The 24,148-nt window shown below is 52.7% G+C and overlaps 1 protein-coding gene across 2 annotated transcripts in view; it reads left to right on the plus strand.

Moving 5' to 3' along the window:
* Positions 1-24,148, plus strand: part of Myo18b (myosin XVIIIB) — a 220,279-nt gene that overhangs the window by 7,051 nt on the left and 189,080 nt on the right. For both annotated transcript variants that reach the window (XM_075983418.1, XM_075983429.1), the window contains exons 2-11: positions 6,382-6,505; positions 7,670-7,821; positions 10,143-11,366; positions 11,739-11,805; positions 12,652-12,764; positions 13,563-13,739; positions 16,314-16,512; positions 18,081-18,223; positions 18,831-18,931; positions 19,284-19,347. In XM_075983418.1, the coding sequence (XP_075839533.1) occupies positions 6,460-6,505; positions 7,670-7,821; positions 10,143-11,366; positions 11,739-11,805; positions 12,652-12,764; positions 13,563-13,739; positions 16,314-16,512; positions 18,081-18,223; positions 18,831-18,931; positions 19,284-19,347 (2,286 nt within the window). In that variant the 5' untranslated portion in view covers positions 6,382-6,459. The remainder of the gene's footprint in view (positions 1-6,381; positions 6,506-7,669; positions 7,822-10,142; positions 11,367-11,738; positions 11,806-12,651; positions 12,765-13,562; positions 13,740-16,313; positions 16,513-18,080; positions 18,224-18,830; positions 18,932-19,283; positions 19,348-24,148) is intronic.

Consider the following 24,148-nt stretch of genomic DNA (forward strand, 5'->3'; position numbering starts at 1 on the left):
TACTCTTAAGGATCAGTCTGGGTACTGGAACCGATTTGACCTTGGCTGTAGCAGTCAAATCTTTCTGGAAAATGGCATGTTTGGTGGAATTTTGGAGAGACTAGTGAATAAAGGAACTGTCCCTAGACACCTGCCATTGGGCTGGGGGACTCTAGTGGGCTCAGGACCTTGCAAAGTGGAAAACAAAGCCCGCCACACAAGCTGCAGCCCCGTTAGGAGAGAAAAGGAAGATTGCTGCTGCACCATGCCAAGGCTGTGCAGGTCTGAGGCAGGTACTTCCATTCTCCCAGCGTCCCTGCTTTCCTGAGTACCTGGCCTCTGTGTGACCTTAGGGAGCCGGGTGACAGGCCATCCAGTCTTTCTTGGTTCTGCAGGAGAGCTCACAGGGTGAGCCCTCTGCCTGCCTGCAGGAGAAAGGAGGCCCAAAGTCATTTCAGGATCAAGCAAGAGAGAGAACCAACCTAGTGTGGGAAGCTGACATGAGCCACGCAGAGGTAGGCCACAGGCAGGGGGACCACCGAGTTCTAGGGACCATTGACCCATCTGAGCTCAGAAGCTGCTCCACTGCCTAGCTGGGTCCTGGAGCTTCCTACACCTTCGCCTGAGGGAGGGAACCCCAAACTGGAGTTCCTCCCTAAAACTCCTGACACAGGCATTGGAAATGAAATGCAAGCCCAAAGTGATGTCATTATAGCTGTGCTGTCCCCCAAAGGAGGAAGGGAGGAGAGTTCAGAGCCTGGGCTCAGAGACCATCCCCCTACCCTGCTGTGTGACCATGTGCCCATAGTCCACCTCTCTGATCCCCAGACACCAGCTCTTCCTCCCCACACTCCCAGTCATCCCCCTCAGTAGACTCTAGTGCTTGTGGCAGGTCTTTCCTGGGACTTTTGGACTTTCACTGGTGACCCCAGGCCAGGACCTTGACTTCTCTGAGCAGCTGTTTGCCCGGTTAGTGACTCCGGCCATACATACTGGCTCAGATCCAGTAGGGTTGGGGCAGTTTCACTGTGAGGACCTCAGGGGTCACGAGCACGGTCAGTTCTTGACCATGGGAACAGATGACTATGGCCACTGAGTCAAGACAAACTCAGGTTGCTTTCCATGTGGTGCCTCCCACTTCACAGCAAAGGACGCTGAGAGCTTCCCAGGTCTCCTAGGATGTGCGTAGTGGTCAGGATACCATGCAGTCTCACTGTGAGTGGGATATTGGGGTCCCTGAGTCCCTGCTCTGTGAGTGGGAAACCAGGGGTCCTGTCGTGGGCTCACTCGTGTCCCTGTCCTGTGAGTGGGAAACCAGGGGTCCTGTCGTGGGCTCATCCTTGTCCCTGCCCTGAGTGGGACATCAGAGTCCTGTCGTGGGCTCTCCCTGAGTCCCTGCTCTGTGAGTGGGACATCAGGGATCCTGTCATGGGCTCATCTGTGTCCCTGCCCTGAGTGGGACATCAGGGATCCTGTCGTGGGCTCATCCGTGTCCCTGCCCTGAGTGGGACATCTGGAGTCCTGTGGTGGGCTCACCCCGAGTCCCTGCTCTGTGAGTGGGACGTCAGGGATCCTGTCGTGGGCTCGCCCTGTGAGCTGTACCTTTTTCCTTCTCTCACTCATTCATGGGAAGGAGCCATGTCATAGGAAGCAGAATGGGATGAGGTTGTTCTGTTACTTCACCGAGAGAGTGTCTCTCAGCTGAGATCTCAGGGGAGTGAAGATGGGAGTTATGTAGGTGGAACAGCATTTGAGGCAGGTGGAACAGCATTGCAAAGGGCCTGAGGTGAGAATGTACCTGGAAGGGTATGCCTGGGGCTTAGTTTACCTGCCTTGCTGGGAGGAGCTGGTAGGCAGGTAGTCATGAGGGGCTCTTTGGTTCCCATGAGGACTTGGGCATTTATTTTGGAAGGCAGAGAAACTCAGTGGCTGTATCTTGAAGACTAGACACTATGGGTGGTGGGGGAAGCTCAGAGGGTCATGGTGGAACCTTCAGGTCCTGCCTGAACATGGAAAATATTCCAGGTCACTTACATATCCAGGTACTGGCCTCTCTCACTGGCCCTCCCCCACACAGGAGTCTGGAGAGGACACAGCATTCCAGAGTCAGCTCTGGGAACTGCTTAAGCTGGCATCAGACAGCATTGTGGGTCAGGCCTGGAAGGGACGGCAACTTGAGAGCACCATGTAAATGCAGGGGAGATGGGGCCTTGCAGTACAAAGGCCTCCTGGCCCCAGTCAGTGAGACTAGCCTGCAGCCTGTGGGTGGGGTTGGGGTGCTGGGCACTGGGACACCAGCTGAGACCTGGGGGAGAGCGAGCAACTCAGGGTTGTCACAGCCAATGTTCCTTGAGTCTCCAGACAGTGAGTGATTTCATCTCAGGGCCATGGCCAGAGCCTGGGAGGGCACGGTAGCCGGGACAGCCAGTGTCACGTCAGATCTATTCCTGCCCTGGGCTCAGCTCCCGAATTCAGAGCCTGTGAGTCACTAGGGCATTCTCCAGTGTCTCCCAAGGGACCTACTGTGGGGAAGGGGATGGCCTCATGCTATCTGCACACTGAGCTCAAACTGTGGGGATTTTTCCATAGGGAAAGACCTGGCTGCTCTGGCCACCTGCGCAAGGTCATGGTCCAGCCTCCCACTGGCATGTCGTCTCTTCAAGCCTAAATGCCCCTTCTTGGATCTTTGAACCTGGAGTTTCTTCCTTGCCCAGGCATGGAGAGAGCTGGGAGGCCAGCCAATAACTGTGGGCTAACCAGCTCCCTGCACCCAATCCCTGTGTGTGGCAGCTGCCAATGCCTAGGGTCAGGCTCTCTGAGGATGAGGTTAGACTGCTCACCAGGCATTGCTGGGGCCGAGTTAGAAAGAGCTGTGCATAGATACTCTGTTCCCAGTGTTCTGCAGTGCCCATGACTACGGGCTGCGAGTGCACCTGCAATGTGCTTATAGCCAAGCTCCAGGCCTGTGCGGCTGTAGGAAGTCAGAGACCAAAGAAGGCTCTGGTGTGTGTGTGTGTGTGTGTGTGTGTGTGTGTGTGTGTGTGTGTGTGTGTGAGAGAGAGAGAGAGAGAGAGAGAGAGAGAGAGAGAGAGAGAGAGAGAGATTTTACCCCTCTTTGCTTTTTAAATTATTGTACAACATAACACAACACTCTGAACAAATTTTCCCAACTTACAGAGCTGAGAAAAGATGAGATATTGACTCTTGGCATAAGAGACAACAAAAAAGAAACAAAAAATGGAATGAAACAAAAAAGATCTCCAGCACATGTTCACACACATGAGCGTGCACCTCCAGGACACATGCTCACACACTTGTGCACCTCCAAGACACATGTTCACATGCATGAGCGTGTACCTCCAGGACATATGTTCACACACATGAGTGTGTACCTCTGGTCTCACTTCCACTTTCAAGTCTCTCTCTCTCTCTCTCTCTCTCTCTCTCTCTCTCTCTCTCTCTCTCTCTCTCTCTCTCTCACACACACACACACGCACACACACACACACACACGATTTTACTATCAGTACAAAGTATAGGATCCGGAAAGGAGAGCAAATCCAAGCAGCCTCTGTGAGCCTTCTTCACTGATCTCCAGATGTGTCCTATCTCCTGCAAATGACAATATCCTGTCCTTCCGCATGATTGCATAAAACTACATCGTGCATCTGGACTGTATTTCTCTATCTCCACTGATGGGCATCTGGGGCTGGTGCAGGAGTAAAACAGAGGTGCAAGTGTCTCTGATCTGTTGATGTAAGTCCTGTGGAAACATTTCCAGGAGACGTGGCTGCCTGGTGTGGCAGTTCTATTTTCGGGGTTTAGCAGACCCTCCACACTGGTACATTCCCACCATCTCAGCTGAGGTCTGATTTTCCTACAGTCAAATGCCCCATCTTTTATTTTTTTAATTAAAAGTTTTTCATGTATTTTGAACGTATTTCCGCTCCCCAAACTCCTCCCAGATCTTCCCAACTCCAATCCCACCCACCTTGATGTTCTTTCTCTTTCTCTCAAAAGTAAGAAAACCAAACAAAAAGACAAAACAACAGAAAGAACACTCCCCAAATCCCCCAAATCAAAACAAACAAGGAAAGGACTAATAATCAAAAAAAAAATGATGGTTAAAGCAAAACAAAACAAGTCAACAAAAACAGCGTTGAGATTCTCCTTCACCGTGCTCTCCCGTTCCCTGTTTAATCCCATATTCCAGTTTCCCCTTTGTCTCTTTGTAACACTGTGCTCTGCTTCTCCTTCCTTGGAAGATCCCCTCCTGCCCCTAGACCCTTACTAGGTACCCAACCTCTTGGGTTTTTTGGATTGTGGCAGGCATATTGGATTGAAAGCTTAAAAACTAGGTTTCACATAAGGGAGGAAGCACGTTTGTCTCTTTGGATTTGAGTTACTCGTTCAAGATGATACTTCTAGATCCATTCATTTGCTTGAAAATTTCAGTTTCTTATTGAATATTTCCATTAGCCACCGTCAGTTGGTGGACATCTAGGCTGTTACAATTTCTGGCTATTATGAATAGAGCAGTAATGAACGTAGGTGAACAGCATCTCTGGAATAGACTGTAGAGGCCTCTGAGTATATGCCCAAGAGTGTCTTGGGGTAGATAAACTCCCAGCTTTCCACCCTGGCTGTCTCAGTTAGCACTCCCACCAGCAATGACGAAGTGTGCCCCTCCCCCACATCCTCACCAGCGTTTGGTCATTTGTCTTATTGATCTTGGCCATTGGACAGGTGTAAGAGGAAATCTCAAAGTGGTTTTTGATTTGCATTTCCTTGATGACTAAGGTCATGGAACATTTCTTTAAGTTCCCAGTCATTTGTGTTTCCTCTTCTGCCTAGTTTTACACCCCATTTTCCCCCCCTTTGATTTCTTGTTTTTTTGTTTTTTTTTTTTAATTTTCGAGACAGGGTTTCTCTGTAGCTTTTGGTTCCTGTCCTGGAACTAGCTCTGTATCCCCTTTAATTTCTTAAGGCAGGGTTTCTCGGTGTAACAGCCTTAACTGTCCTGGAACTAGTTCTTGTAGACCAGGCTGGCCTCGAACACACAGAGACCTGCCTGCCTCTGCCACCCGAGTGCTGAGATTAAAGGCGTGGGCCACCCTCACCTGACTCCGACACCCCATTTTAATTGAGTTATTTGTTTTCCTGATGTCTTTTTTTAGTTCTTTATATATTTTGGATATTAGTACTCTACTGGGTGTGTCGTTGGTAAAACTAATTTCCCATTTTGTAGCCTGCTGCTTTGTCTGTCCTTTGCCATACAGAAGCTTTTCAGTTTCAGGAGGTCACATTTATTAATTGTTGATCTTAGCACCTGTGTTAATGCTGTTCTGTTCAGAAAGTCGTCTCCTGTGCCAGAGTTCAAGGCTATTCCCGCTTTCTCTTCTATCAGCTTCAGTGGATCTGGTTTAATGTTGAGGGCTTTGATCCATTTGGAGCTGGATGTTTTGCCAGATGGGCACTATGGCTCTATCTGCATTCTACAGGCAGCTGTCCAGTCGACATGCATTTACTGAAGATGCTGTCTTTTTTTCCCAGTGTATAGTATTTGATTATTTATCAAAACCCAGGTATACACAGGTGTGTGGACTTATGCCTGAATCTTCCATTTGATCCCACAGACCAGTGTCTGTTTCTGTGCCAATATCATGCAGTTTTCATTCCTCGAGTTCTGTAGTAAAATTTGAGGTTGGGGATGGTGATGCCTCCAGCAGTTCTTTTATTGTTTTGGGTTGTTTTAGCTATCCTGGGTTTTCTGTGTTACAATATGAAGCTGAAGGTTGATTTCCCCCCAATATCTGTGAGAATTATGCTGGAATTGTGATGTAGATGACCATATTAATGTTTCTGTGAGATAGATTTCATGTGTAATGCACTTGGGTCAGGATGTGGACTATTCCATGCCTTCCAGAAAGTTCCTTTGTACGACCCTGCAGACAAAACTCCTCTCATCTCTACTGCCCTGAGCTAAGTAGACTCTTCGGGGACTCGATCACCACGCTGCTTAGGCAGGCATGGTCTCTGTGCAAGTGCTTAGTAGCTGCACACAGAAGACCATGTGTGTTTCTCCCTCGACACAAAGCTATGGTGTCGAGTCATGAGGAAGAGAATTTCACACACTGTCCGGTGTGTAGCTGAGGGCTTCACTGCTGGGCACACTCTCATGTGAATGGACGTCTGTCATAATAGAGCCTCCTATAATTGGTGTGGGCAGGAAGAAATGGTTGACCAGGGCAAAAGCCTCTTCCAGGTCTTTGTGGTTCAGATGGGACAGCGCTGTCCCTTCCCCTTGTGATGCTGGCAGTGGTGGGAGTAGAGCTAAGCCAGTTCTAACCAGTCTCTCCCTTCTCTACCCTCTCTGTCTGCTCATCTCACGCTCTCCACAAGCCTGTGAAACTTCACTCCGTGTCGGCCTCCAGAGCGCAACCTCATCTTGTCACCTGCAGCCCAGCCAGCAGTGTCGCCATGGCCATATCATCACGCCTTGCCCTGTGGGAGCAGAAGGAAAGTAGTGTTCCGGGGCTGTGGTCACAGGGCCGGGACTCTACCCTGGCGACATGGGCCACCTTCCCACCTCAGGCAGAGTGACAGCCCACTGTCTCCAGGGCCTGATCAGTCCTTCTGGGCCTAGCCTGGTGACTCCTTCCACACCTGTCACCTGCTTTGCCCTTTCTCATTCCTTAACAGGAGGCTGGTGGCACAGCCTCTCATCCACACCTCATGGCTTGGGGCGGGGGAGGGAGCGGAGGTGAGCTGTTGGCTGCCAGTCTAATGCCGGAGGATTTCTGTGAACCTTCTCTGGTCACCACAGAGACCTGGAAAAGGCTCTTAGCCTGGTCACCTGTTTCTTCCCATTCACACCTATCGTAGGATGCGCTAAGAGCTCCCTTGTCTCTGTTCCTCCACTCCCGTCCTCCTCTCTTCCCCACCTGTCTCTTCTCCTCCTTGCCCCTTCCTTCTTATCCTTTTTCTTCCCTTTGTATAGACAATTTTCCCCAAACCTTTCTTTTCTTCTTTCTTTCTTTCTTTCTTTCTTTCTTTCTTTCTTTCTTTCTTTCTTTCTTTCTTCCTTCCTTCCTTCCTTCCTTCCTTCCTTCTTTCTTCCTTTCTTCCTTTCTTTCTTTCCATAGTTGGTTAAATCCATAGACACAAATAGGAAATCCAACTGCATAGGCCATGGCTAAAGGTCTTTCCTGCCTTCTGTGGTCTTAGCACACAGAAATAATCTGTCATCTTAATCCAAGTCCCCAGGAGGCTTCAAAGCAACTGGGAGGTACCACAGAAGCAAGCTTAGAGCACAGTGCACCCTGAGAGTATCCCTGTGTTAGGTGGGAAAGGCATTTTCTCCTAGAGCTCCTTCAGTGCCCACCTGGGGCCAGAAGCACTAGGGCACCCCCTTGACATCCCCAAAAGTGCTTTGAGAACAGGAAGGAGCCCTGTGGTTTTGATGGTTTGAGTTCCTCTCAGGAGGAGATTCTCTCCTGTGTGGACCCTGCTATCCCTGGTCCATCCATTCTCTCTCTCACGCTGTCTCAGCCTCCTGGCATCCCTCAGAGCCCTTCCACTTTCCTCTCGTGTTGTCCCGTAGGCAAGTCCCAGGCAGTGTCCCAGACTGTCTGGAGGGGGCCCTAATCCTGCAGGCTCACTCCCAACTCTCTCCACACACAGATTCGAGAGGAGGATAAGAGCCCCCCTCCATCCTCCCCACCTCCCTTGTTCTCCGTCATCCCTGGGGGCTTCATCAAGCAGCTGGTTCGAGAGACAGAGAAAGAGTCCAAAGAGGCTAGGCGGAGGAAACAGGCGGCGCTCGCCTCCCCAGAAGCAGAGGTAAGTGGTGGTGGTGGTGTTGGGGGGAAGCACTGGGCACCTCCGTCCTGCCCTGAGTCAGTCATTCCCTTTTTGCCCCCACCGTCCTACTCTTTCTTGTACTTGTTTTGTTGAGCTCCTATGTAAACTAAAAAACCCATCTCCGATTGCCCATCCCTGGAGGGCCTCACATTGCTGTATTACCCGACTCCCCCACGCACGTTTTTCTCAGGACCACACTGTACTCTTGGTCACAGGTCTTATTGGGAATTCGTTAACAGCAGCAGCTGCCGCTCACTCAGCTCTGTATCAGCTCTCAGGCCTTGAACTTGCTTTTGTTCTAGGCGGGTCTGGAGTTTCTACTCCTCATGCGTCAGCTTCCTGAGTAGCTGTGGTTATAGGCCTGGATCAGTTCCCTCATGAAAGCAGAAAAGATGCTGACACAGCACTTAGTTGGCTAGCCTGAAGCTGAGCATCAGCATCCTTCTGGGTCAGGTGCATGTGCTGGGGGTCCCCGCTCCAGTACCCTCCAGCTGCAGGTTTCCCAGCCCCTCCCAAGTCTCCTGAAACATCCATCACCCAGTAACAAAAGGGTTAATTTCAGCCAGGTTGGAGAGCCTGGCTGCTTACTCGATATGGTACCCTTTTGATTTGTGTAAGTTCCGCAGAAGAACTTTTGCTGTTCTGAATGACACCAACCAAAGCTAGCCCACGGAAGGGGCCAGTGTCGCTTCCCTAGCCCACGGAAGGGGCCAGTGTCACTTCCCTAGCCCACGGAAGGGGCCAGTGTCACTTCCCTAGCCCACGGAAGGGGCCAGTGTCGTCGCTTCCCTGGTCCACGGAAGGGGCCAGTGTTGCTGGGCAGAATTCCAAGGCTGGACACTGGGGAGGCAGGCTTGGAGTACAGTGCATCCTGGAAGTATCTCTGTGTTAGGCCGACAGGGCTCCAGCTCCGGGTGCTTCCATACCGCCCTCTTGTGGTGAAGAGAGTGATGTCAGTGCTGGGCTGGAAGGCTCAGGGTTGACAAATCTAGGCTTTGGCCCCAGTCCACAGAGTCAGGCCCGTTCGTTCCTGGCCTCCTCCTCAGTTCATCTATGTCACATGCGCTTGCACTGGTCTATTGATATAGGATTCTCTGCGACAGCGAGCTGCTCACAATCAACTCACAGCAGCTGTGGGGACAGTGGTCCAGTCTCATAGAAGAGGGTTCTGGACCTGCCCCTGCCTGACGTAAGGCACAAGCAGAGGCCACGGCATGCCTTGTGGATAGGGATCCAGTTTTCACAAATGTTCCTGCTTCTCACCAAACAATGATCACTTAGTGCTTGTGGCCTTGTTTAAAACTCAGTGCCCTAGTGGGCATGGGAGTCATACCCATTTATCAGAGGTGGAGACTGAGGCCCTGAGAGGCCAAGATACTTTCCCCAAGGTCACAAGACCAACAGAGGCAGAGCCAGGCCATGCAAAGTCTGCTCTCTAGAGCTGCCTGGGAGGGGGGAGCAGGACATGTGGGTGAGACACGGAGGAAGGAGAAAGGGCTCACCTGCTGGGTGTCACCATCAGCATGAGCAGGCATGAGGTGGCAGGGAAGGAAGGGGTGGACAGGCCAGGGACCAGAGGGTACCCAGCTTAGCCAGAGTGTAGGGCCAGTGGAGACAAGCTGACCCTGACAGGCCTGGAGGAACCCATTGAGGGTGTGTTAGTACACTTCCTGTAGACTTGGGGTGGCCACCAATGTCCTGATGGGTTATGAAATGACAATCAGTTGATGGGTGGGGGATGGGCAGGTGGCCTGGACAGCAAATGCTTGAACCAGGAAGGCTGCAGTGATCGCTGCCTCTGCTTTCCCACTCTGAGATTCCAGAAGACCTAAACTGCGGCATACCTGCATTGTGTGGGAACCAGGGCTCACAGAAGGTAGGAGACAATGGGCCACAGCCACCAGGCCCATGATGAGAACATGTCTCCCTACCGATGACCTCATCAGGAGGACCGAGGTAGAAACAGGAGTAATAGCCACAGTCGCAGCAGCTCCTGAGAGCTGACTGTAATGGGCCTCACGCTATTGGTAAGAAATTGGCTCAGAGAGGAGAAGGCATTTACCCAAAGACACACAGTGGAGAGACAGAGGTAGAGTTGAATTTGGTTCTGTTGGACTTTCGCGTCAAACTTCCACTCCCGATTTTGCTGACCTTTAGCCTTTGTCTGGGCTGAAGCTTAATGCCAAGCACAGAGTCTACAGTGTCAGAAGGGCCTAGGCATCTTTGGGTGGGTGAACCTGGGCATAAATGGCCACCGGTGAGTCACCCAGCAGCTAAATACTTTGTGGTCTCTTTCCTAGACCCCAGAAGTTCCCACTCACCAAGCCAACAAGACCAACAATGTCCCCAAGTCTGGAAGCCAGCAGACTTCCCAGGACAGCTCATCAGCCACTCAGAAGGATGCAGACATTCCAGGCAAGGAGCCCCCAGGGGCTGATGACAAGTGCTCCACCCCTGTGACCAGCACCAGTGGAGAGAGGCCGCAGGAATCGAGTCCCTCAGGAACACCGGCCAAAAGGACACTGCCCCTCAAGAGGAGCGTGAGGAGGGGTGATGTGTTGCTGATGGTGGCCAAGCTGGACCCAGAGCTGGCCAAGCCAGAGCAGAAGATCCAACCTCGTGACACCCCCAAAGACAAGACTCCAGCCCCAACCACAGATCCTGGAAGGACAAAAAAAGGGGCAACCACAGGGGCTCCCTGCAGCCCCCAGGCACCCGTGCCTGAGAAGAACGTGACTGGGGATGATGGAGCCACAGACCAGGGCACAAAAGAGGGGAAATCTCAGGGCTTAGAGGGGAAGGGGAGCCGGGACCCCAAGACCAAAGGGCAAAAGGAACGTGAGTCCCAGAGCACGGAGGGGCAAGGGACCCCGTCTCCAGTCCAGGGGGTAGGCCAAAAGGGACAAGTGGGAACAGTAGAGAAAGAAAGAGAGGGTCCCCCAAAGAAGATGGAAAAAGGGGATGGGTCCAAGGGCGCAGGAGCTGAAGTGAGACCTTTGGAGCCCCCAGTCCCCACAAGGAAGTGGGGAGGTTCCCTGGGGCGAAGGAGCAAATGGGACAGTTCTCAGAGCAAGAACAGAGAAAGTGAATCTCAACGTAGGGGTGAGAAGATGGGAAAAGCAGAACCCAGAGGGCAGCCGCAGGAGGCTCCAGGGAACATGGAAAAGGCTGAGAGACCCCAGAAGAAGCCAGTGACACCAGAAAAATGCCAGGAGCAGCCTGAGATGGCAGTGGAGACTCAGAGTCCCCAGGAAAGTTGCAAGGCCCCAGGAGGGATACCTACAGAAGAGACACCGGCAGAGGCTGCAAGAAGGGAGAACCAACCAGAAAGCAGGGTGCAGGTGGCCAAGGAACCTTGTGTGCATGCAGAGGAAGAAGTGGACATTGTGGAGTCTCAGGCGGAAGGGCATGTAGACTCCATTCCCAAGCCTCACTCGGAAAGGCCTTCTATGCAGAAGCCTGTGGAGGAGAAGCAGGTCCTGCAGGACCCAGGCAGCGGGGGCCAGAGTGGAGACTCTGACCAGGTGATGGGCTATGGGCTGTGGAGCTTGAGGGATGGGAAGGACATGCCTTAGGGGAGCTACAGGGGGGCAGAGGGCTGGCCAGAGCCCAGCACATCAGGGGACCAGGAGAGCTCTTCCCTGAAAACTGAGGCTCCTGGGCTCCAAGTGGCCCCTGCCCAAGCTAGACTTCTCCCCTGTCCACTCCTTATGCTACTTAGTGCTTGTCATGTCCCATGTCACCCACGATTCTCTGCAGTGACATGTAGTTTCTCAAGCCCTTCCGTTAGAAGGTTGCAACCTCTGGCGGCTGTGGAAAGCTGCAGGTGTGGGGTCCCCCCACCAAGCCTGGGATGGTGGCCTTTGATGATTCAGTGCTGCTCTCTCTGCTCCCAGGCCTCAGGGAACAGCTGGTACGAGGCACAGAAAGTCTGGCTGGTGCAGAAGGAGGGATTCACACTTGGTGAGTGGGTTCAGCTGGGGTCCCTGTTCTCCTGTCTCTCCCACCACCAGTTCCCAGATAGTTAGATTCACTCTCAGAGTAAGGAGGGAGAGGAGGAACCCAGATGAGACTGGGATGTTCAGAGGCGTCTAAGCCTTGGCGATGAAGAAGTAGCACACAGCTTGGATTCCAGAGTACGACCAGGACCGCAGTCCAGGGCCAGCGGGCAGAGAGATGCCCTCTCCCGAGCCCAAGCTTGCTGACTGGTTGAGCTGTAGGCTACATTCTAAGTCATTTTTGTTCCAGGGAACATGGAGCTGGAGGCAACTGTTCTGACCTGACCTAGGTGTGGGGTGGATCAGTGGGCCCCACCCACTGAGGGGCCTGCTCAGTGCCCTGTAAGTCAGACTCAGCCTTTGTCCCTAAAGGGCTTAGGGCAATGGTTCTCATCCTTCCTAATACTGTGACCCTTTAGGGCAGTTCTTCATTACTGACCCCAACCATAAAAACTATTTTCATTGCTACTCATAATTATAACTTTACAACTGATATGAACTGTAATATAAATATTTGTGTTTTCTGGTGGTCTTAGGTGACCCCTGTGAAAGGGTGACTTGACCCTCCTGAAGAGGTCACAACCCACATGAGAACTGCTGGGTTAGGGGGTCACAGTTGAGGCCCTTTATGTGAATAGGGACAATTGAACTTCTCAGCCTGTCCTAAGTCCTGTCTTCAGCTCCTTGACCTGACTCAGAGTCCCTCCGCTTCTCCTCCCCTCCTCTTCCCACCTCTCCCCTCCCCTTCCCCTCCCCTCTTCACCTCCTCTCCCCCTTCCTCTTTCCCTCCTGTCTCTGGCTACACACACAGCCACAGTGCTCAAACCAGACGAGGGGACAGCTGACCTGCCTGCTGGAAGGGTACGCCTTTGTATCGACGCTGACAAGACTGTCACAGAGGTGGACGAGGAACAGGTTCACCGAGTGAGTTGCCCTTCCCTCTCACCATGCTCTGTACCCTCCATTCCCACCCTGCCAGAAGTTTCCCTGACTCTGCCTACAGATATCTAGAGTGCTTGTGGGAAGAGCCCTATGGCAGTCATTGCTCTGCCGGTGGGATCCCATCATGGAACCACTCCCTCTAGCCTCTCTGTAAAGACAGGATGCTCAGTCTGTTGCTGTAGTTCTGACTGACCCGAGCAACAGAATACTCTGCATTTTGTGAAGATCATTTTATGGACATGCTTCCCTTTTCACCCTGGATGCCAGGGAACTCAGTTGAATGGGAAACTTGCTGTTGTAGCATAGGTTCCAATGGCCTGTGCTTTGGGCATCGACCTTTCTCTTAGGTAGTTGTGTGTTTCTTCATGGGAGCCTTGGTAAAGGAGAGAGTTGGCCACTGACTTCCACCCATGGGTGTCATCTAGCATTTCTTTCTAAGACCTAGACAAGGAGACAACAGCAAGGGAAATGTGCTCACCTGAAGACCCTGCCTGATGAGCTCTGGGTTTTACTTGGTCTGACACTGATCTCACAAGGCAATGAATCCAGGAAGGGGGACAAACACAAAGAAAATAGGCAGGACAAGGAGAGGGGCTATCACTTCTCATCTGTGTGTTGGCCTTTGTCACACGGCTTTGAAATGACAAGACCGAGCAGTGTGTGGGTACTTGCAGGCATCCAGGCATGTGTATGCAGGCACATACATGTCTGTGCATGCATGGTGGTGTGGATGGGGTAGGGGTCGAGGAAGCCAGGAGAGATCGTGTGTGATGTCTGCAGGCCAACCCATCTGAACTGGACCAGGCCGAGGATCTGGCTTCTCTGGTCAGCGTCAACGAGTCAAGCGTTCTGAACACTCTTCTACAACGTTACCGGGCTCAGCTGCCACACACCCGTTCAGGCCCTGATCTGATAGCCATGCAGCCCCAGATGACCACAGTGCCCCCTGCAGGGAAGGTGAGGTGGGACCATGGGGGGGGGGCAGGGACAAATGGATGACTCTTCTCCTGGACACTAGAGGGGAGGACAGAGTCCAGCACCCAGGGAAACCCTCAACTTGGCTCGGGATGAGAATCTGGGACTTGTCAGGCGCTGAGGACCGTGTGACCCCCTGCTCCCTAGAGGGAAAAGGTGAGCTCTGGTCCAAAGTCCAGGTGGCTGTAAACACTAGCTGGACACCCACCTGGGAAGCCTTCACTGAGGCAAAGGCCAGCCTGCAGCTCCTCTTAGCTCCTAACACATGCTAGACTCAGAAGTCCCCTGCACCCACATCCACGTGAGACAGTAACCCCGTTTACCCTGATATTTATTGTCCATTAAGTGGAGGAAAAGGCATTTTTGGTCGGGAGTAGGCCAGAAAGCAAAGGCTCATGGCGCCACCTGGTGGGCAGGCTTGGACCACACCTGTGCCCTCTGAGCCGTCCCAGGCAGCTGCTTGCTGGTGGGTGTTGAGTTCTCAGGAGCGCCAGCTCTGCTGCCCTGTTGGCTCCTAGCGAGGGAAACAGTCACAGATGGTAAAAATCCACGGTGGCCAGAGTGGACTGGACACATGTGGATCAGGGTGGGACTGGAAGAAGCCAGTCGGCGAGGTGCACACGTCACAGGTCCTGTGCAGTGACAGAATCACGGGAGCCGACGGAGGATGCCCAAGACCCTGGGCTGCAGACAGATGGAGACGGGGATGGTGTGTGAGCACGTCCTTTGTGCGCTATTCCTGACTTGTGGAGATGGGCCCTGGGAAGGCCATGGTGCTCCTAACCTTGACACTCGACTGTCACTCAGGGTTGTAAAGTCACACACTATACTCACTGGAGTCCCATGGTACAAAGTCCACCCAACATCTCTCGTCTCAGACTGGATGTTATAAATTGGGCAAAAGCATCTAAAAACGGGCACGGGGAGAGCTGTGAGTGCCACTGCCCTGGCCTCCATGTGGAGGGCACTAGGCTCTTTCCCTCCCCCAGTCCTCCCACCTCTCAATCTCATAGGAAGTTGCCTTTGCTCAGTCAAGCTCTGGTTCCTCAGACAGCCACCAACTAGGGGGTAGGTGTGCAGTGTGGCCTGGGACTAGGAACAGTTTGAGTCTGGACTGGGTGGCTTCAGGACACAGTGAGAGGATCCTTTGGGGTTGGAACACATTGAAGTGTCTATGGGGGTATGTGAGCTCACATGTGAATGTGGGGTACAGCTGGGGGGGTCTGTGCACTCTGCAGGAGGCTCAAGGTGCCACAGGTAGGTCTGTGTGTGCCCATGGGTGTACGATGTCCCATCTGTTCTCCATACAGTTGGCGGGGTGGGGGAGGGTGTGGCTCGTGAACTGGAGTTCCCAGACTCTGAGGCTACATCGAGTAGGGCATGCCTTGTCCCATGGCTTCTGATGAAGAACCTGCTGGCTGCTGGTGACCAGTGGTTTAGAAAAAGACTCAAAGCAGGGTGAGGTCACTCCAGCTCTGTGGCCTCACGCAGCCCCAGCTAGAGGTCTGAGACATGCGGAGGGCTCTGGGGTATGTGCCCGGGTTTCTCCAAGTCTCAGGGAGAGGTCAAGGCTAGGCTGGACCCAGCGGTCACTGTGGGGTCTGGGGGCCTTGGAATCCCATCCCCTATCCAGCTATTTGTCTGATGATGCCCAACTTGTACCCAGTTCAATCCAGCTTTCTCTGGAACACTTTTCTGTGGTTGTCACAACCCTCCACAGGACAGCGCATCATCCGGAGAGGGCTCTGGGCTCTCTGTGATCAGCCCCACCCATCATGTTCCCAGACCCCTATATCTGCTTTCTGGCCCTGTAGCCTTGCCTTTTTCTGCATCCAAAGGAACTGGCCCCCAAGGCGCTTCCTGCTGCTTGCTCCTTCTGTCTGCTGTCAAGCCTGTCTCTCTGGTGACTCACTCAGGCTGTACCTGTTTTCCTGAGTTTGAGGTGTTTTCTGGGACCTGGCACATGCTGTACCAACCCCAGGATTGCTGGAGGGCTGGGATGCTGTTGTGTTCAATGTGACCTGTGACGTAAGGGTCTTTGAGAACACGTTTTCCTTTCTTTTGGACATGTTCCTGCAGCAGCGGTGTGGGCTGCGTGAGTTTCCATGGAGAAAGCTCCTGCCTGTGCTCTGCAGAGACAGCATCACAGCACCCACCCGCATGGTCCGAGGGTCTTGCTTGCTCCACGTCTTCCTCGGAACCCAGCAGTGACTGCTCACGACTAGTTTCTTGGCCAGGGGGATGGCTCAATCTGTTTTCATGGCGGACATCACAGACACACACACACACACACACACACACACACACACACACACACACACACACACAGCGATCATCCCCTGTTTCCATGCTCAGTATTGCTAATCAGTTGTGTCAGGTTTTCCAGCTACCCCACTTCAGACAAATTCTACCCAATGACTAAACTGGCAAATGCAACAAACCCCTTCTGGGTGGAGCCTTTAATGAGCTCATAGGTTTCCCAGGACCCCTGGTGAGCCAGCGGTGGATGGCACTTGCAGGCTGGCAGGAGGGCTGATGTATGTCATCTTCTCGCAGGTACCCCGAGGCCGCCAGGATGGTCTGCCTGCCCACGTCACATCCCTGGCCCAGCGTGCCTACTGGGCACTGCTGAGCCAGAGAAGAGACCAGAGCATCGTGGCACTGGGCCGGAGCGGGGCTGGGAAGACCACCTGCTGTGAGCAGGTGCTGGAGCACCTGGTGGGCATGGCAGGCAGCGTGGATGGCAAGGTGTCAGGTATGGAGGTTTTCAGGTGACAGGCAGATGGGAATAGGGAGGGAAGAGTTCGGGGGTCCTGGGCGGCTCATGAGGGAGTGTCCTGGGTGGCTCCTCTTTGCTTCTGTTCAGCTGCCATTCACTGAGCACAGATAGGCGAGGGCCCTGTGTTAGCTGCTGACCCAGGAAGCTGCTGCCCCGCTGTACACCTCTGCCAGGATAACGATGCCCCTCACTTATAACACTGGTGGCCATTGCAGCCATCACAGCTGGGACAATTAGAAGCAGAAGTTCAGCTGCCACCTGTTGGGAGCCATCCTGCCAGACAAATTGTCAGTACCTCGGGAGTGTGTGTCCTTGAGCGGGGCACTAGGCTGTGTGCTTCATTCAGAGGATCTGAGAAGCAAAGAAGCAAGTGTCTGGAGGGGTGCAGTGGGCCTTAACGACCCAACAAGGGCAGTAGTCACAGCCATCAGTGTGGGCACCTCCAACGACCCTGTGCCAGGTCTTCTAAGCACAAGGACTCTGTGATTTTGAACAGGACTGGGAGGTAGTTATTATTATTTGAATTTTATAAATAAGGGCATTAAGAATCAGAGAGGTCAACTAGCTTGTCCAAGGTCACGGAACAAGCTGGCCAGAGAGCTGAGATTGGGAAGCCACCTGGGGTGAGGGTTCTTACTCATGTTTTAATGTCCCCATGGAGCCATTATAGGCATTTCTTAGCTCATCATGCCCCAGGCATGAAAGATCAGTGCCTTAGCTAATCCCTCCCCACCCCCCTCCACTTAGCCACACAGAATTTATTTAGAAAGTACACACACGAGCTTGTGTGAGTGTGTGTGTGTGCACGCGCACGCCTGTGTACTCTACAGGGAAACAATAGCATTTTCACTTCCTCCCGGAGTGGTGTCTTCTCACCCTGGGACCATTGCCCCCGGGACCACATGGTGCTACACCCTGATGCCAGTGCCCTGGCGGCCACCACTGCAGCCTACAGGTGCTTTCCTATCACCATGGATTGTTAGGTCAGTCAGTGTTTTAGGACTATGCCAGGGACTCACTATTACCACCTCCAGCCTCCAATGATGGGCTACCTGAAGCATAAACAAGAACGCCTTCCCGGGCAGAGCCCCCTGGGGCCTCCCTTAGGTACTCTGCCTGCTGCCCCCTCTGTGGTTGCTCTAGCACTTAGCTTCTGGGCTGGGGATGAGGGTGGGGCTGCCCCAGACTCTCTCACAGATGGTTTCTGCTGTGTGTGTGAAGGTGGGAGACAGGACAGTCTGTATCCAGGTGCCTGGTACAGCATGCAGGGCAATGTGGGAACTCAGAATAGCCATGCCAGGGCATTGTGGGTATTCAGAATACCCATAGGAAGGTTCCAGGTGCTTGGCATAGCATGCAGGGCATTGTGGGAACTCAGAATACCGATGTGGAGATTCCAGGACTCTCAGGATCTCTGCGGGTGTTAATGAAGAGTTAGGAGGACCCCAGGCACCACACCCTTGTCACAGAGGTTGTCTCTGTCCTACCCATGATTCTGGGACTTGAAGAGGCACAAGTGACACCTCCCCTCTGTCTCCCAACAGTGGAGAAGCTCCAGGCTGCCTTCACTGTCCTGCGGGCCTTTGGCTCTGTGTCCACTGGCCACAGCCACAGGGCCACCCGCTTTGCCATGGTGATGAGCTTGGACTTCAGTGCCACAGGCCGCATCACTGCTGCTCAGCTCCAGGTGAGGCTCAGGGACGGACAAGGGCTCCTTAAGGTGTGGGGCCTGCACCCACTCTCCAGTCAGTACCCTGGGATGTCTGAATGCGTGCAGCTCCTCAGGAACAAGGGTTCCACGAGGCTTGGCACCCCAGAATGTTGAAAGCAGCTAGCATGGTGTGGCTCTGGGGTAGGGGTGCGATGCAGCACAAACAGAATCCAGGTGCTAGTTGACACGCATGTTGAAATGTAACAGATCCATACAGAAGCCTGTCGCTGTGTGCCGGACATGCAGCCTGACCTTCCTCTCCAACATTCCAGCTGAACAGAAAATAAAACTGAGCATTAGGGGGGATGGCCACACAGCGTCTTGTGACAGCCCACCTCAGAGAGAGCTGGCTCTTCAGCACCACTGGGTGCAGGGTGGCAGGCTTCGATAAGGACGGCTCTCTTGCCTTTCGTGGAGCTGGAGGACTCTGTAGCTTGTCTGATTGCCTGCGGGGTTCTGAACCTGGGGCGAGGTCATCCCTGTGATGAGGCCTCAGGGAGTTTGGAGGTGGGGCACTCTGGTGGGGCTTTTGGGGACCAAGTGTTGGGGACCTGGCCTCACACTGTTCGTCTTGCCCTCACAGACAATGCTTCTGGAGAGCAGGCACGTGGCCTGGCAGCCACAAGGGGAAGGCAACTTTGAAATTTTCTCTCAGCTGCTAGCTGGGTTGGATATGGATCTCAGGTGAGTACCTGGGCCAACTGAGGCAGCGGGATGAAGAGGGCCCAGTGTGAAGCTCCAGCTAGAGCTGAGAGGCTGGGTTTCAGGGTGCTGAGGACCCTAGTTGCCTGGGCTCTACATAAGGGCTAGGGATGTTGCTCACATTTTGAGATTGAAATCCCAGTCCCTTTCTCGGGAGCACTGTGTGAGGTCGGAGCGTGGGGGAATTATGGAGAGAGGCCCTGGTACAAACCATGATGGAGGACGGGTACACCGTGGTGTGTCCTGGGGCAGCTGGGGTGTGACCCTGCAGGGGGACCCTCCTGCTCTCTGCTTCTGGCATGGGCAGACCCTCACTTCCAATCCTCTCTCCCAGGACGGAGCTGAACCTGCACCAGATGGCAGAGAGCAGTGCCTTTGGCATGGGCGTGTGGCCCCAGGTAAGTGATCGACCTCTCGGGTGCATCCCAGTCTCAGGGCCAGGCTGGGAGGTGATGGAGAGTCCTTTTGTTCTGGCTCTGCAGTTGGCAATGGTGGTCACGTGGGAGATGCAGGAGCTGCCTTCATAGAGTCTGGGCTGACTGAGGAAGTGAGACTTGTCTCTGAACAGAGAGGGGCGTGGTGGGTGAGGCCTGAAGCAAGTGGGTCCCTCCAACTCTGGCTTTGACTGTATCCAAACATCGGTGTCATCTTGCATCAAACCTTCCTCTCCAGTGCTTTCTGAACCTCCTTTGCCCTCATTCAGCTGTGATGACAGTGGGTTAAAGGTCAGGACTCAGGCACTGTAGTAGGAAGTCAGGCAAGGGAATAAATGTGGCCGTGAGAGAAGAACATGGAGGAGGAAGTGAGACTGTGGGCTTCAGAGGGTGGTTGGAAGAGGGCTTGACCTCAGTGAGGGCAGCTTTCATAGCCAGGGACACGGGGCCAGGCTGACATTGGGTTCTAAAGAATGAGTATGAGAATGAGAATGAGTATGAATATGAGGTAGAGAGGAGTCAAACCAGATCAAGGTACAAGGGCCAGTCCCTCTCTGAGCACAGATGCGCAAAAACTTCTCAATAATATACTTGCAAATTAAATCCAAGAGCACATTAAAAAGATCGTTCACCAAAAGACGTTGGCTGCATTCCAGGGGTGCAGGGATGGTTCAGTGTATGCAAATCAAAAAATACAATATGTCGTGGAAATGGAATCAGGGCGCATGTCACAAACCTTTCAAGAGATGCAGAGAGGGCTGTTGACAAAATCCAATGTCCTTTATGACAAAATTCCTGAGAAGCCTAGGAGTAGAAGTCGTCTCAGCAACATGAACGCTGTGGGAGAACCCAAAGCTTCCCACGGACGTGAGGAACAAGACAGGAGTCCCTGAAGCTTCTCACGGACATGAGGAACAAGACAGGAGTCCCCGAAGCTTCCTACGGACGTGAGGAACAAGCCAGGCATCCACGCTGCTCTCCTACTCAGCAGCTGTGGGGTCTGCGCCCGGACAGAAGGACGAGAAGCCGACAATAAACAGGGAAAGAAGGGGTCACAGTATCATTAGTGGCAGATGACCTGATTCTGTGACCCTCACGACCCCACCAGGAATCTCAGAGTTTGCAGATACCCTCAGTAGAGTGGCAGAACACAAACAACACACACAAGACAGCAGCTCTCCTCTGCGCCAGTGACAGATGTCAGGGAAAGAAATCAAGGAGCCAATCCCATTCATAATGACCACAGAAAATATCTTGCAATAAACACAACCCAGCAATCCAAAGCCCCAGGCAGCGAGAACCTTAAGACACGAAGGGAAGAAACTAAAGGAGACACTAGAAGATGAAAAGACCGCCCACAGGCACTGCAGGATAAGTGCTCTAAGTGGCTGTTCTACCAGGGCCACCTGAAAATTCAACATCCCCACCCAGGTTCCAATGCCATCCCTCATGGATGTAGAAAAACAGCCTTGAAACTCACAGAGAAGCAAAAGGGACCCGGGGCAGCCAAAGCAATTCTGAGAAAAACCGAGACTGTGGGAGGTGTCACCATGCGCCATTTCTGGTTAACCTGCGGAGACAGAGCAGTGAAAACACCACAGGACAGACGTGGACAGACGTGTTGATCAGTGGGATGGAACTGAGGACCCAGACACAAGATGGTGTACCCACAACAACAATACCCCCTGGGAAGAGACAAGCATCTTCAGCAAATGGTGCAGAATGAAGCTCTCTCCTCACCCCGCAAAAACCGACTTCAGATGAACCAGACCTCAGTCCGAGGCTCCACACTCTGGAGTTGCTAGGGGAGAACTTCCGTCGCCCAGGGAACAATGCCAACTCTGATGAAGGAAGCACTGTGGAAAAAAAACCCTTATGTACAACAAAGGACACAACAGGAAAAGGTGACCCACAGAACACCAGAAGCTGGCAGAGGATTATCTAGAATGTGCATCTAGGGTACACAAAGAACCCCAAAAATAACGAAGCAACAAGAAACCAAAACACCCATTGACAGTGAACTAATCAAGTGAGCAGAAGCTTCTCAAATGACAAGACATAACCAGCCCCAGTCAGATTAAGGAAACATGACAACCGCTGACAAGGATGCAGGCCAAGGGGCCCCTCATGTGCCATGAGGGAGTGTGAATAAATCCAGTCACCAGGAAAGCTGGCGGGGAGGCTCCTCAGGAAACTAAGGTCCATGTGACCCAGAGGTACAGCTGGGTGCTGACACAAATGTCCGAGTCAACTTACCACAGGGATGTTGGCACCCCAACATCCACCACATTACAGCAGTAATTTCTGGAACCAGCCTGGGTGTCCACCAACACAGAGGTGGACAAAGAGAATGTGGGATTTGTAGTGGCATTGCCCGCAGCTGTGAAGGGGAAGGGAGCTCCGGCTCCTGAGGAAAATGAATGCGATGGGAGACTCGGGTTAAGTGAATTGAGATGGTTTTGGAAAGCTGAGCCGTGTGGTTTTGGAAAGCTGAGCCGTGTGGTCCCTGCACTTTTGGTTCCTGGGTTTTCAACAGATAGATACAGTCGTAGATGTGCAAATGATGTGGATGGAAAATGGGAAACAGAGGAGCTTAAGGGGCCGGGGAGGAAGGGCCCATGGGGTGAAGCAGTATCTCTGTTGTGGCTATGGTCCTGCGGGTGGATGGCAGCCCCTGCCTGAGAGTCCCTGTCCACGCCCCCATCTCCAGAGGTCAGCTGTGAGCAGTGGAAAAGCCAGAGAGGAGCAAGTCAGAGCTTTCAATTGGTCACCATTCTGTGCTGTGCTTCTATTTTATTATCCGTTGTTGTCCGCCTCAGTTCCCCCCTGGTGGGTATGCAGGAGAGCAAGTAGGCCATGTTGTCTGTAGCTCTGAGGGTCTGAAGTGTGACCCTGTGGGTGAGGCAGCCTGAGAAGGGAAGTGGCTCTTGTGATTTCTAGCCTAAGCAAGCTGCTGAACACATGGACACAGCATACGCACCACAATTGCTGTAGACATGCACGTATGCATGCACATACACACACACATACCACAAACAGACATATACAGACATTCACATATACATACCACAGACATATACATACATACTGCATACATGCCACATGTGCTATGGACATGCACATACACTCGTACCACAGGCACACACACATGACACACACACACACATATACCACATACATTCCACATATGCTATAAACAAGCACAGACATACGCCATAGACATGCTACACATGATACAGACATGCACACATACACACATGTCATAGACATGCCACACACTATAGACATGCACATATGGATATACATGCATCCCACATACCACACATGCCTCTAGCCCGCTAAGCCTTCCTGTAACCACTGTGCCCTGACTGAGCGCCACACGTAGATGACACTGCATGCTTGCTGTGGTGTGAATGAACCTGAAATGTTGGAGACTTTAACCCCTAAAGTCTTCGGTGTCCGGAATGGGAACTTTGGGAGGTGTTCAGGAATCAATAATGCCCTGAGGGTGGGCTCCCATGATGGTGTTGGTGGCCTGAGCCAGCCAGCTTTCTTTGTCTCACTACGTGCCAGCTCTGCCAGCTCAGGGTGCAGCCGAGGCCCCTCCAAATGCAGTGCTGTGCTTGGGATTTCCCAGACAGCCATCCCAGGAAGGCATGCATTAGCCCATCTTAGACATTTTAAAATTGCTGCAAATGAAGAGCAACCCTTTGAATCCAACTTCTTTTGATTCAGCATTGGGTTTGGAAGCCACACACACATACACTCACACACACACACACACACACACACACACACACACACACACACACACACTCACACACACACGTGAATATGATTGGCTTGTCCTTTTTCCTTGCCATGTAGAACTCCTTCCCTGGGCTTGGGATTCACCACTTTCTGCTCAGCTCCATCCCTAGTACCCAGCTTGCTCAGGGTGACATATCCATTCATCTGATTTATTTCTGGTTTCACGGTTTTTACTCAAGAGCAGATCCATCAGGGCGCTGTGCAGTTGCTTAAAGAACAGTGGGCTCTCTGCCATCGCCCCGAGCCTCATCACATTTGACAGGAAGACACCTCCTTGATAACACACGTTCTCTGTTTCCAAAGCGACCCGGGCTGTGAGGACAGAGGAGTGAGGCTTTCTGGGAGTCTCCCCTCCCTCTCACAACAGCAAAGTGCTGGGTAATAGGTTCTATCTATTATTCAAAATCAGGTGCTCCTTGTTGACATCAGGAGTCAGAGCAATCCCACATCCTGTCCTCTGCGTGTCCTTTCCCTGCTACTTTGAAATCTCATGAATAACCAGGCTCTTGTTGTGGGAATCCTCCCTTCCCTGTGTGCTGTGGAGGAGCAGCTGCGGTTGCTAGGCTGAGTCCCTGGTTGCTAGGGACTTTGTGGTTCTGTGGTGGCCCAGAAATACGACGGAGCACTGGGACATGCTTTTGCTGTTAATTGAAACACTTCCAAGGCGAATCTCTCAATGTCACCACCTGCTTTGATGTCGCTCCAATTGACCAAGGATCCTTGTGTGTCTCTCAGTTACCCGCTGTGGTTGGAGCAGAAAAGAAACGGCCTGGGCAGGACTCAGGAAGCCTCTGGTCTTATGTCTGCAGTTAATTGGCTGTGCGACCTTTGGCATCTGTCGTGCCCTCTCTGGGCATGGGACTCAACAAAATTCAAGGACTCGTCAGCTCTAACAGACTGCCCTGCCTCGTATCCCCCAAATTCTTTACTTGGATCAGGTGCAAATTGGCGCCTC

Source organism: Microtus pennsylvanicus, chromosome 1 (assembly GCF_037038515.1).
Source record: "Microtus pennsylvanicus isolate mMicPen1 chromosome 1, mMicPen1.hap1, whole genome shotgun sequence".
In the NCBI taxonomy this organism is placed as follows: Eukaryota; Metazoa; Chordata; class Mammalia; order Rodentia; family Cricetidae; genus Microtus; species Microtus pennsylvanicus.